Raw genomic sequence first — 13395 nt, 5'->3', positions numbered from 1 at the left:
ATGGCTGGAGTAATTTTAATTTTCTTAATAAATCAGTCTTGAATACACATTTGTTTCAGTGCCATAATATTTTTGAATAATTTTTAGTTGTCAATTTGTTAGTCTAAATTTGTTTTTTTATACCGAAGTGCTCGTGCATCATATGAAAGTGCTTTTGCTCTGCACTTACATATGTATAAAAATCAAAAACTTCCATGTGAATTGTATTTTTATGTGAGGGCATAAGGTAGTGCTTTTAAAGTTTCTTTTATATCTGAAGTGCAAATTTGTATCTGTGCCTATGATTTAGCGCAAAAAAAAAAACAAATGTGCTATAAGTGTATAAGGGTTGAGAAGCTCTGTTGTGCAATAGTATGTGGTTCCACGAGGAATAATAAAGCACTTGCGATCACGTTGGTATCCAAAATCGAATGAATCTCCTTTATTTTTCCAAAGTGGCGAGTACATAGTATTTTCTTATTCTCCAGTTTTTTACAAACGAATCTTACTCGCTATTTTATAAACATAAGCATAAGGTATAGCCAGTACTTAGGCTGTGTTCACATATGTACATCTTAGTGTACCCTACGCCATAACGTAATACCATAAGTATGTATTCCTACAGTTCATATTTTTTTGATGAAAACAACGTTATTATGCAGCCTTGCAATTCTCCAATTCCTCCTCTTTCGAATGAAAATTTCACTTATAGATGAGGAAGCTAATAGAAAAACCAGAATACACTACAGTGCAACAGATACATGCCTTATAGCTCCCGTAACATAAGCAGTTTTTCATATAGATTAGTTTAACACAAGCTTATGCATGATGTGTTGTTTGCATGTATTTTTATGGAGAATGACAGATCGAACGACATTGGCGCCATCTGATATGAAAAAGTAGCCAACTCTCAAATTTTGTTACAAGCAAAACACAAGAAGGATTGAACATTTGCGTTGGTTAAGGGTGCTGGCACAATTTGCAAGTGAAATTATTTTTCCCACTAGGTAACTTTTCTAACATTTTTTGCAATTATAAACTGCAATATAACAAATGAATACGAAACAAAATATGTTAGCAAGTATTTTTCTTGTATAGGCAGATTGTTTAAAACAGTGCTTCGCGAAATTTTGTAGGTGAATCGGCAAGGCGAAATAAACTTCAATTGCCAAGTCTGAAGTTCCTTCAGATTTATAACCTTTTGTTAAACGCATCTATATGAAAATTTTCATTGTACCGCCGCCTTTAATCTACAATAAATCGTGAATAGATAATCCACGTGTTTACATATGTTCCATCCCTAGATTATTTTCTGTCAAATTTTCACATTTATCCTTTATTTTGAGCTTTCAAGTAGAGATTACACTCTAGAGGTGGAACTTTTTCTATGGAAAAAGTCCGCATCTCAAAAATTTTATCATAATTATCGAAGGGAAAAATTTATATGAGAAATTGAGTTATATAATAACGAGTGGGAGTTAAATACGAAAATGGAGATAATCAAATAACAATTTGTAAACCGGATTATCTTCATTTATATTTTATTTTATTTCCTTAATAACATATGTATATTGTACAATTTTTTAGGTGGGTAGTAATTATACTATAGGTAGTTAGGTAAAATGGCTGAGACCCTGGTCGCCCAAGTACCTATTTAAAGCCGTTTTGATGCCATGTAACTCGTCTAAAACCTACGGTATGTAACGGTCAATGTATTACAACCAGCCAGAGTTGTTGATAAAATTAAGAATATTCGGGATTGCTATCACAGATAAACCTCTGAGGTCTTCTAGAAACGGGGTTCCAAGGAACCTTAGTCGGGCTCAAGCTAGAGCCGGGCATTTACACATAAAGTGTTCTACTGTCTCCCTGGCATTTGGATCTTTTCAGCTTCTGCAGTAGTCGTTATAATACAGAATGCCCACCTTTTCCGCATTCGTACCTACTGCCCAATGACCGGTGCAGACTGCTTTCAGTTTGCTTGTGTTGGCCCTGGATTTGTTCAGAACACTTCTCGTCCTCGTTCCATCATAGTTTGGACAAATGGATTTTGATATTGCACAAGTGGTGATGTTATTCCACTTTGTTTGTGCTTTCTTCATTTGGATATTCCCCTTGGCTACTGCTAACGGTATGCCTACTTGCGACAGCTCGTCGGCCTTGTCGTTACCCTCTATCCCCCTATTACCCGGGACCCAGATAATTATAATATACACTCTTAGCAAATATAGATCATCTATTCCAAAGCCGACTCACCAAAAATTCTCTGAATGTCCGTTAATCAGAAAATGCCCATACTTTTAACTATCTAAAACGAAACACATGAAAAGCACAAACTCTGAGCACGCAATGTCTTAATAAAGTTTTAGTTGTCCTTTTTAGCAAGAAGAAATATACATACATATGTACCCACATATTTATGTATTAGCATTAACAATGCCAAATTGTGTGGAGGCCGCCCGAAATAGCAGCACGCTGATGTCACACTCCAAGTGTCAGCGATAATTGCAATAAAATTAATAGCGATTATTTAGATCCAGAATTAAGACACTTTTTGTTACATAAAATATAATAAAAAATTACTACGTACGTTGCATGAATATGTATGTACGTGGCATACACACTACATACATAATGACCGCCCATAATAATAGTCCATCGCCCATTGACGTGTGCCTTATATAGAACTTAAATTGACTTATTAACATAAATCGTGCAAAAACTTCGATTTTGACTGTTTTGTGTTCGACGGTCAAAGCAATAAAAAATATAAGAACATAAAAGTGCGATGTATGAATGTTGTTCATATTTACACTGTCGGACAAGACTGAAGCACCAAGAGGCTCCTTGTTTTATTTGATTCATCCGCACCAAAGGTGATGGGCGTAAAACCATAGAAAAGAACTTCAAAATAGTTTAGAAAGTTGTTCTAAGCGGTGTCGCCAGTCGCCTTAGCGAATATCCATCCGCCCCATTTATGTATGTATGTATGTCGTTCGAAGTCTAAGCACCCCGCCAATTTCGATCGCTTTATATAAGTTGTAGTGATTCCTCTTTGAGCATGGCATATGGAGAGACCATTTGTACCTATTCATAATGCCCCTGAACGGGTATTGTCAGGCGGGTCCTTTTTATACCACTACGGGTATTGCCGGACACAGATGCCTTTTCCACTATTTTTATACCCTCACGGGTATTTCTCGGTACGCCCTATTTGTGCACCTACCGGTAAGTATTCAATATGCTTTATCGGCTCCATATTGCCAACCTCAACACTTCGTATCCGCATCATTGGTACCAAATTAGCTTATAAACGGGTGTTTCAATCACAAGTTCTTTCCTTGGTCTGATATGGAGTATACTCAAGCTCCTGTCATTTTAAGGATAATGCCATGGCCATGTTTCCACTCTTAGCGTAGCTTTATTCCGAACTAACATGAATGTTCAGCGCGCTTACCTCAATTTTTTTGGCATCTTCAGATGGTCGGCCGATTCCAAAGCCATACAGATGGGCCATTTCACTTGATCTACTGGGATTAAACAAGATCGCGCCATCAGATATCGTCCTATAAGCACATGCTATTCTTTTAACAGCAATACCTTAGGCTGCTAGTATATATTTTTGGTGGGTCACTTAATGTAGATCGGTGCCATACCGGTGATGCATATAATATTATCGCCTGGGTCGCCAATAAACTGAAGGCCTAAAGGGGACTAGAGGGCATCAATTATGCCTCAATGTAGACAATAGAGATCAATCGCAGATCAGCCTCTTAAGGGATTAATCGCAGGACTTCTTGCAGCGCATCTACATACATCTCATCTCGCCAATTTAAAAGTAGCAAGACGCATACTGGAAGAGATATTCCGTCTCAATGTGGCCAGAGTGTTACCAGAATTTGTTTGAGGAGCAAACGTAAAAACCCAAAACAGGTGCCAGGTCTTATGTTATAGAATAACTCCTCCCTTCGCTTGGCAAATGCTAAAATGTTTCTATGACTTAGCTTAATTGCTGCCTCGAGATCTGGAAACTCTGCCGCCCATAATAGCTGGCTCGCAGCACATGAACACAGAACGTGCTTAACCATTTCTTCCTGCAGTTCGCACTTCCGACATCTGCTCCACTGACGCGCCCTTACTTACAAGCATGTGACGCCAGAAGGTAGCGTCCAGTTAGTATGCCCATCGTGAGCCTTAAGTATTCTCACTTCAGAGATATGAGCCACTTTGTGAGTCTAATATCGAAGGCTTTGCATATGATCTTAGAAATTTTGCAGTCCCGCGCTTCTGTCCACGCCTATTCTGCTTGATGGATAATATGCAACTCTTGTCTCCTTTTCATTTCTCCTAAGAGGATTGGGACGTCTTTTGTCGTTTCAGCGAGTTTTGCACCCTCCCTTGCCAATACATCGGCCTTTTCGTTACTTTCTATCCCTTTATGGTTTATAGATGTAATGGTCCCGCCGGAGCGAACTCTCTGTTGTGCTTCTTGGCATTCCAGCACACTTCTTGATTAAGTACTGTGTGAGATTATTGCCTTAATCGCCGCCTGACTATCAATATATATATTAACGCGACTGCAGCTTAAGCACGCTTCCTCCAGAACTTCTGCTGCTTTCTTCACGGCTATAATTTCCGCCTGAAAGACGCTGCAGTAATCTGGCAGCCTGTAGGATGTTCTTCTTTCTGGATCGACACAGTATACAGCAGACCCAGAATTCGGTTTTGATGCTAAAATTTTTGCGTTTAATATTCCAGAATAAAAAGAACTAAGCATTCTTAATGGAATCTTGAAACTTTTGTAAATAAATAAATAAATAAATAAGCTTTTATTTTGTCCAACTCTGTATAATCGAATATGCGCTCTCGAATAAATAAATCACACAATAAAAAATTTCGCGCTATAAATATTAAAAATAAGTATGATGGAATGACAACAACGCGCCGTATAAATAAAAACATTTACGCTGATACATAATTTAATAAATTCGTAACGAAAGCCGTGTCCTACAATCAATTGACGTGCTTGTTATACTTAATTGCGCAATGGACCGACTGTATTTGTTTTTGTGGAGCTGCCCATTGTCATTATAAGACAATTAAAAATTTGTTTCATAAAAGAAAGTAAACTTAAAAGAATGCAAAAAAAAGAAGGAAATCAATAAAAGCGACTAAGGTTTTGCCGCAAGGTTAAATCGTTTTGTGTAATCTCACTTTTGTTTTTAAGCGTTTATTTATTGTCTCAGCTATTTTTTGTTTCCATTTCTTTTGTTATATCATTAATGATTTATATTTATTTTTTTTCCACTTTTCAGTCGGAATCGGTTTGTCACAAATGCAATGAAATCATAACAAAGCGCATAATAACAGCGCTTGGCAAGACGTGGCATCCAGAGCATTTTGTATGTAAGGATTGCAATACACCTATTGAGGAGGCCACCTTTAATATCCAAGACGGCGAACCAGTTTGCGCCAAATGTTTTGTTAAAAACTACTCAGGAACCTGTCACGGCTGTAAGCAACCCATTTTAGAGGTAAGTGCATTTGTATATAGTTTTAGAATATCAAAACAGAAAGCTTTATCCCCACTCAAATTATATCAGTGTTTAAAGTAATCAAAAGTCCAGTCGATTTCTACAAGGAATGGATTCCACTGAAACCAATTGGCTGGTGGATATAAGTTATGAACCCTCAGCGAGTTAGGGGGCTTAGAATATACCCGCAGTAGGTAAGCGCGTCGTAAGAGGCAACTAAAGTACCAAATTGATTCAAGGGGTTGTGTAGCGCAACCCTCTAAAGCGGGTGCCAGCGCAATATATAGCTTCTCCAACCCAATTGTCAACCTCACCTATCCGTGACGAATCTTGTTTCATTGACAGCCGAGGTTCTGGCGACACCAAGTTTCTCATGGAACTAGGGGGTGGGGAGGGCCGGATGGCCTAGAAGGTTTAATGTGGTCATATTAATCGTTCCCGAGATGGTCCGCCTAATACCTTAATGGTGCTTAGTTACCGGAACTTACCGGATCTATATCCGGCAAAGGACCATCAAGTGGGAGTGTTGTTGTTGTTGTTGTTGTAGCAATGCTCGCCCCACCTAATAGCCGCGACCGATCACAAATTGTCATCAATATCCTCTAACGGGATTCCAAGGAAACTTGCCGTTTCAACAGGGGTGGACCATAAGGAAAGGGGTGTTAGAGGCGTTGGTTCCACATTACAATTAAAGAGATGGTTGGTGTCATGTGGGGACACATTGCAAGCGGAGCATACATTTTGTATGTCGGGGTTGATTCTGGATAGGTAAGAGTTTAACCTGTTACAGTATCCAGAACGAAGTTGAGCAAGAGTGACACGCGTTTCCCTGGGGAGTATGCGTTCCTCTTCCGCGAGTTCTGGATATTTTTCTTCAAGTACTGGATTCACCGGGCAATTCCCGGCATAAAGGTCCGACGCCTGTCTATGGAGTTCACCAAGGACCTGCTTGAGTTTTTTCGCTTCATACGGCTGGGTTCTCAGGTGCCGTATTTCCTCAAAATGCTTACGGAGATGACTTCTTAGGCCCCTAGGCGGTGCTGGTTCGTCAATCAGATGTCTGTTGGGATGCCCAGGTTTCTGGGTATTCAACAGAAACTGTTTGGTCAGCATCTCATTTCTCTCCCTGATGGGGAGTATTCTCGCCTCATTATGCAGATGGTGTTCTGGGGACATAAGAAGACAGCCCGTGGCGATTCTGAGAGCAGTATTTTGGCAGGCCTGTAGTTTCTTCCAGTGAGAAGTTTTTAGGCTTGGCGACCGTATGGGTGACGCGTAGCACGTAATCGGCTGGCTAATTGCTTTGTATGTGGTCATGAGCGTTTCTTTATCTTTTCCCCATGTACTGCCAGCAAGGGATTTGAGGATTTTATTACGGCTCTGAATTCTCGGAACAATTGCGGTTGCGTGCGCACCAAAATGTAGATCCTGATCAAACGTCACACCCAAGATTTTGGGGTGTAGGACAGTCGGTAAGGTAGTGCCATCGACGTGGATGTTCAATATGGTCGACATTTGGGGCGTCCATGTTTTAAATAAGGTGGCGGAAGATTTAGTCGGTGACAATGCCAGGTTTCGCGAGGCGAAAAAACTGGAGATATCAGGGAGATAGCCGTTTATTTTATTGCATAGCTCATCGATCTCTGGGCCTGGGCCTGTGGCCATTATTGTGCAGTCATCGGCGTAGGAAACGATTGTGACTCCTTCCGGTGGTGAAGGTAGCTTAGATATGTAGAAATTAAACAAAAGTGGGGATAGGACACCACGCTGTGGCACCCCTTGTTTAATTCTCCTTGGTTTTGATGTTTCGTTTCTGAATTGCACCGATGCCTGCCGACCACCCAGATAATTTGCGGTCCACCTTTTAAGACATGGGGGAAGGGTAGACCCTTCCAGGTCTTGCAGTAATGAGCCATGGTTGACCGTATCAAAGGCTTTTGATAGGTCTAGCGCTACGAGTACTGTTCTATGGTGGGGGTATTGATTCAAACCGCAATTTATCTGGGTGCTAATGACATTTAGCGCGGAGGTAGTGCTATGGAGTTTTCTGAAGCCATGCTAATGGGGGGCTAGCTGCAAATGTGCTTGGAAATAAGGGAGAAAAATGGCTTCAAGCGTCTTTGCCACGGCGATACGATAGGAGAGATATCGGACGATATGACTCACCTACGTTAGCTGGTTTCCCAGGCTTTAGTAGCGGGACCACCTTGGCCATATTCCATTTCTCGGGTATGGCAAAGGTGGAGAGAGACAGGTTGAAGACATGCGCTAAATATTTGAAACCCTCTTTCCCTAGGTTTTTAAGCATCGGCATGGCTATGCCGTCTGGGCCCACTGCTTTGGATGGTTTAGCGCGACCAATGGCGTCCTCAACCTCTCTAGCGGTGATGGTGATTGGTGACGCGCTGAATTTGTGTTTATGTGCGTGTCTATTGGCTCTCCGTCTATCTTTGTCGACCGTAGGATGCATTATATATTGTCGGCAGAAAGTGCTCGCGCATTTTTTCGCATCCGACAGCACCTTATCGCCAAAGGCGATGGAAACTTTGTCTTTGTGCTTAGTCGGATTCGATAGGGACTTTACGGTGGACCAAAGTTTACCTACACCGGTAGAGAGGTTACAACCTCTTAGGTGCTCTTCCCATTTCGCCCGCTTGTGTTCGTCCACAAGCAATCTGATGCGTTGGTTTATATCCCTTATTTGGGGGTCGCCTGGATCAAGCTGTCTTATAAGGTCGCGTTCCCTCGCTAAGCTCGCGGCCTCCGCCGGGAAGTGGGGCCGGATTTCGGGAATTCTTCCGGCGGGAATGAAATGTGCCGAGGCGGATTCAATGACCTTACGGAAGGCACGCTCCTCTTGGCGGGCATCAGTCGGGATAGGGAGGGCAGCAAAGCTGCTGTCTGTCGCATATTTATGTTCTTCCCACTTTCCTTTTTTGAAGTTTATGAAAGTGCGTTTTTCGGTGACGATGAAGTAGGCGGTACGCTCGAACGAAATAAGTATGGGCAGGTGGTCGGATGCCAATGTTACCATCGGCTGCCAGTTGACGCAGTTTACGAGTTCTGCGCTCACGATTGAGATATCTGGCGAGCTATGACAGCTTCCTACCATACGTGTGGGGGCGTCTCCGTTTATTGTGCAGATCGTCGTTTCTTCTATTTGATCCGCCAACATCTCACCCCTACTGTCCGCCCGCAAGTTTGAATGCCATAGGTCGTGATGGGCATTGAAATCGCCTAAGATAATGCGATTGTTGCCAGTGAGTAAGGCCTCGATTTTAGGGCGGTATTCACTGGGGCAACAGGTGACAGGAGGGATGTAGATGTTGATGATTTCTAGATTTGCATCGCCTGACCGGACAGATAGGCCTTGACGTTCTAAGACATTGTCCCTACGGTCAATACCAGGATCAAATATATGATATTGCACAGAGTGGTGTATAATAAACGCGAGGCCGCCTCCATTTCCGCTCTCGCGGTCCTTCCTGTGGACATTATACCCAGAGCAAGTCTGCAATGCAGATCTTGATGTGAGTTTAGTCTCTTGAATCGCAGCAATGCGGATGTTGTGCCGCTTCATGAAATCGACTATCTCCGTAATCTTCCCAGTTAGTCCATTACAGTTTAACTGCAGAATTCTGAAGTGCATGAGGGGTGACGCCGCCACTCTAGGGGTAAGTGACGGGTGACTACGCCTAGGTTGTGGAAGGCCAGGACGCAATTGCTGTTGTGGCCTTGGGACTGGGCGCCCTTGGGCAAGCATTTGGGTTTGCGACCTGGCAACATGGCGCGATGAAACTCGTCGAGGGGTTGCCGTCGCGGAGACCAGAACATCTAGGAAAGTGGCACCACCCAAGGCAGGAGCTTCATTGAGCGGATGTCGCAAACCTATATATTCTGTGCTGGCAGACGGTGCAAACGGAGGTAGGGACTAAGAGTCTGTTTCCCTGACCTGCACGACTGCTGCCAGAAAAGAGGGGGGGAGAAGAAGACGGGGGCACGGGCTGATGCTCAGCATTGCTACCAGCTCTACTACGAAGGTAGTAGTTATGAGTGGTTTCAGCTGTTTGAGTTGTTGGCGCCGTGGGGCGCGAGCAGCAGCGGGTACTTGTTGTGGCTTGCTGAGCAGCGAGGCTGCTGGAAGGTAGTGGGGGGGGGGGGGCGCTTAGGCGTAGACTACGGGACGCCCTTGGGCGTGAGCAGCAAGGAGCCACAAAAGATTTATAAAAGTTACGTGGACGTCGGGTTTTGGGATCAAGCCTAGAACAACCTGTCCGATGCAACCATCCCTTGCACGAGACACACTGAACAGAGTATGACCGTCCTAAAAAGATTCTTTTCTGGCAAATGCAGCAAAACCATTTCTCAGGACCGGGGTCACAAATTAAATGGGGTCACACTGAAATGACATTCCTTGGTCGGGAAAAATCCCGAGTCGCTCCGGTACATAGAACCGACTGCCTTGGGAAGCGTGGGAGTGTCTTTATCGCTAATACGACAACAACAACAACATATAAGCTATGATTACGATTACAGCATTCATAATTGTAAAATTGTTAATGTGCAATCGTAATCACATCTTCGCTTCTCACGGCAGCCGGTTCTAATTATGTATCGGAGCGACGCGGTATTTGTTTTTCCCTGACCAACGGCTGTCATATCAATGTAAGCCCATTTAAGTTTTTGCGTCCCTCCCACAAATTGTCATCCTCGGAGCAGCTCTTTGTAGCTGGACTGCTCCATACGCTCCTGTTCCGGGAAGGGATTCAGCTCAACCGCGGTCTGGGCCTGTAGTTTAGCTGCATATGGCGGAAAAGGATTTATCTCAGACGGTCGTACTCTTGTCAGTGTGTCAAGTGCAAAAGATGATTGCATCGTTTGGAATATTCTGGGCTAGAACCCTATATTCTTCGACCCCAAAATTTCTACAAAAACAGCGCGCTCGCTGCCTAGAAGGCCACATCAACTGTCTACTGCTTCTCGCGCCAAACGGGCGTCTCCAGCTCATACGGTCGCTCCAACACATCACTACAATCTACGTGAGGGAGTAAGCTATCTGACGTACGTTTCCAAACTTTCGTTGAAGTTCTTTGTCATTCTCTAGTAATGGCAAATGTCAAGGATAATTCCACTACTATAGCCTGAAAAACCAGCTAACGAAGGTTACACTCATATCTTGCGATATCACCTCTTCCAGTAGCGAAGACATTGGAAACCGTGCTACTCTCTCATTTTACTGGCAATCTTCGCTTAGCCACCCATCAGCATGGCTTCCGCAATATATATAGCACTACCACCGCGCTTCACGCCGTAAAAACCCATATAAATTACGAACTGTACCAGAAAAACCCCATCATAGGACAGTGCTCGTGGAACATGACCTGCAAAAAGTTTCCTACACAGTCAACCACGGCGCCGCGCTAGTTCAGAGCATCGAAGAGTCAACCCTTCCCCCTTGTTTAAAAATATGGATTGAAAATTATCTGAATGGCCCGCAGTCGTTGGTTTAATTTAGGAACGAAAATTCAAAACCTAGGAGAATTAAGCAAGGTGTACCACAGGAGTCACTATCATTTCCTTCCAGGACCTGGCCTATAATAGACGAGTTCGTTTCTAGAATAAATAGCTATCTCCCCAGCCTTTCTGGTTTGTTCGCCTTGCGCCTCCTGAAACTATCATTTACCAAATCCACGGCCACTCTGTTTATGACGAGGAAGGAACAGATGACGCAAATACTGGACGTTCACGTCGATGGTGTTACCAACTGTTAGTCACACTAATATCTTAGGAGCAAAATTCGATACACTCTCACCTTCAAGACCCATGCCTTCGAAATTGCATCCAAAGTACAAAGCAACAAAATCTCCAAGTTTCTTGCCGGAAGTAACTACTTGTAAAAAGGCAAAGAAATGCTGCTAACCACTCACATTGCCCGACCGCTCATGTGCTTTGTGTTGCCAGTCTGGTGGCCTGGTCTAAAAAACACTAGACTGGAAAAAGCTGTAGGCCTGCGGGGTGTCTCCTACATAGTGAGGCGTGAGAACATAACGAAATGCTGAACAGACAGTTTTTGCTAAATTGTCACAAAGCGGGATACCCCAGCAAACAACTGCTTGATCTAGCTCTGCCTCCAAGAGGGATAAGGGAACATCTCCCTAAGCACTATTATGACAAGCATACTCCACACGGAATCTTTTCAAACATCTTTCTCAAGTCGCGCCCGATGAACTCCGTTATCAATACACACTATCCTAGAAAAACAGCAGACTACCAAAGAAGACACGAGTAACTCTGGCCCAACTTCGTTCTGGATACTGTAACAGGTTCAACTCTTACTTGTCAAGAATCTAATGTATGTATTGACAACTACTGTGATCATGTAAATGTTGATTCAAGTCCCCTCGAGTTTGTTCGTGTCGATGACTGTGATGTTGTGAAAGCCATACTTTCTGTGAAGTCCAACGCTATAGGTTTAGACGGAATTTGTGCAAAATTTGTGAAAATTATTCTACCCAAACAAAACAAAGAGTACAGGCCGATAGCCATACTGTCTTTTCTTTCGAAGGTCGTTGAGCGCATCCTACATGGGCAGATCGCCACATATGTGCACGTAAATAAACTCTTAACGGACCATCACTCTGGTTTCAGACCAGAAGGCACTTATTTCTGTAGTAGAAGATATACGGGAGCTAATTGATGATAACTTTACGGTTTTCCTAACCCTTCTTGACCACTCCAAAGCCTTTGTCTCTATTTACCATACTCTACTATGCAAAAACCTGGAAGGCATGTTTAATTTTTCCAGTCATGCAACCAACCTAATCAGATCTTATCTAGACGGCAGAATGCAGGCAGTATGTGTAGATAGTAGAAAGTCAAACTTTCAATCCTTGGTCCTTTGTTATTTGTATTGTACATTAATGACCTGCCTCGTGTCCTTAAGTATTGTGACGTCCACATTTATGCTGACGATGTTCAATTGTATACGTGCTGTCCTGTCGATTGTATGAGTTCCTGTATAAGTAATTTGAATCATGACCTTAGTCATATAGGTGTATGGGCCTCTATGAACGGTTTACGTCTAAATCCTAGAAAGTCGAAATGTATTGTCATACGCAGAAAGCCGCTAGCTATAAATGGCTTAGACAATATTATGTTTGAAAATTCTGTTAGAGAATATGTTGACACGGCAAGAAATCTTGGCATAGTTTTTAACAAAACATTGACCTTTGACCTTTAGACCTCTATCTTTAGTACCGTAGGAAAAGTGTACGCTATGCTCCGTACACTGTGGTTGACACAGAATTTCACTCCGCACATATTCGACTACTTTTATCGAAAGCGTACTTAATACGTACGCTCCTCTACGGCTGTGAGATTTTTTCCAACTGTGATGCCGTGAGTAAAAAGAAGCTTAGTGTTGCCTACAATAACATTGCTAGATACGTTTACGGGCTGCATAGACTTGATCACGTTTCCTGTTATTCTGCAAAGTTGCTAGACATTTCGTTTGGCAACCTTTTAAAGGTTAAAACACTTATTACCTTACATAAGATAATCTACACGAAGGAGCCTTATTACCTATATCGAAGACTTCAATTTCTTCATTCTACGAGGACAATGGTTCTTGCACATGTTAAACACCGTATGCTAATTTCTGAACAAAAATTCTGCGTTACTTCGATCCGTCTTTGGAACTCCCTTACTGCCAGAATAAGACAAATAAGTAATGCACTGCATTTCAAAAAAGAATTAATCTTGTTTTATAATTTACTCACCTCTACTTCTTCAACTGACTCTCTTTACTGATCTTCTATCCGTTTTTCTTGCCACCTCCTATTTTCTCTAAGTATAGAACCTAATAACTATTAATGTACTACCA

At 42.6% G+C, this 13395-nt stretch overlaps 2 protein-coding genes across 8 annotated transcripts in view; one reads left to right on the top strand and one right to left on the bottom strand.

Moving 5' to 3' along the window:
• The window catches only part of LOC137250410 (uncharacterized), a 111114-nt gene that overhangs the window by 57012 nt on the left and 40707 nt on the right, over window positions 1-13395 (bottom strand). The gene's annotated exons all lie outside the window — the stretch shown is intronic.
• The window catches only part of LOC137250415 (transforming growth factor beta-1-induced transcript 1 protein), a 72597-nt gene that overhangs the window by 33699 nt on the left and 25503 nt on the right, over window positions 1-13395 (top strand). For all 5 annotated transcript variants that reach the window (XM_067783168.1, XM_067783169.1, XM_067783171.1 and 2 more), the window contains exon 3: window positions 5295-5513. In XM_067783168.1, coding sequence (XP_067639269.1) covers window positions 5295-5513 — 219 coding nt within the window. The remainder of the gene's footprint in view (window positions 1-5294; window positions 5514-13395) is intronic.

Source organism: Eurosta solidaginis, chromosome 4 (assembly GCF_040869045.1).
Source record: "Eurosta solidaginis isolate ZX-2024a chromosome 4, ASM4086904v1, whole genome shotgun sequence".
In the NCBI taxonomy this organism is placed as follows: domain Eukaryota; kingdom Metazoa; phylum Arthropoda; class Insecta; order Diptera; family Tephritidae; genus Eurosta; species Eurosta solidaginis.
This window is presented reverse-complemented; position numbering and strand designations above follow the sequence as displayed.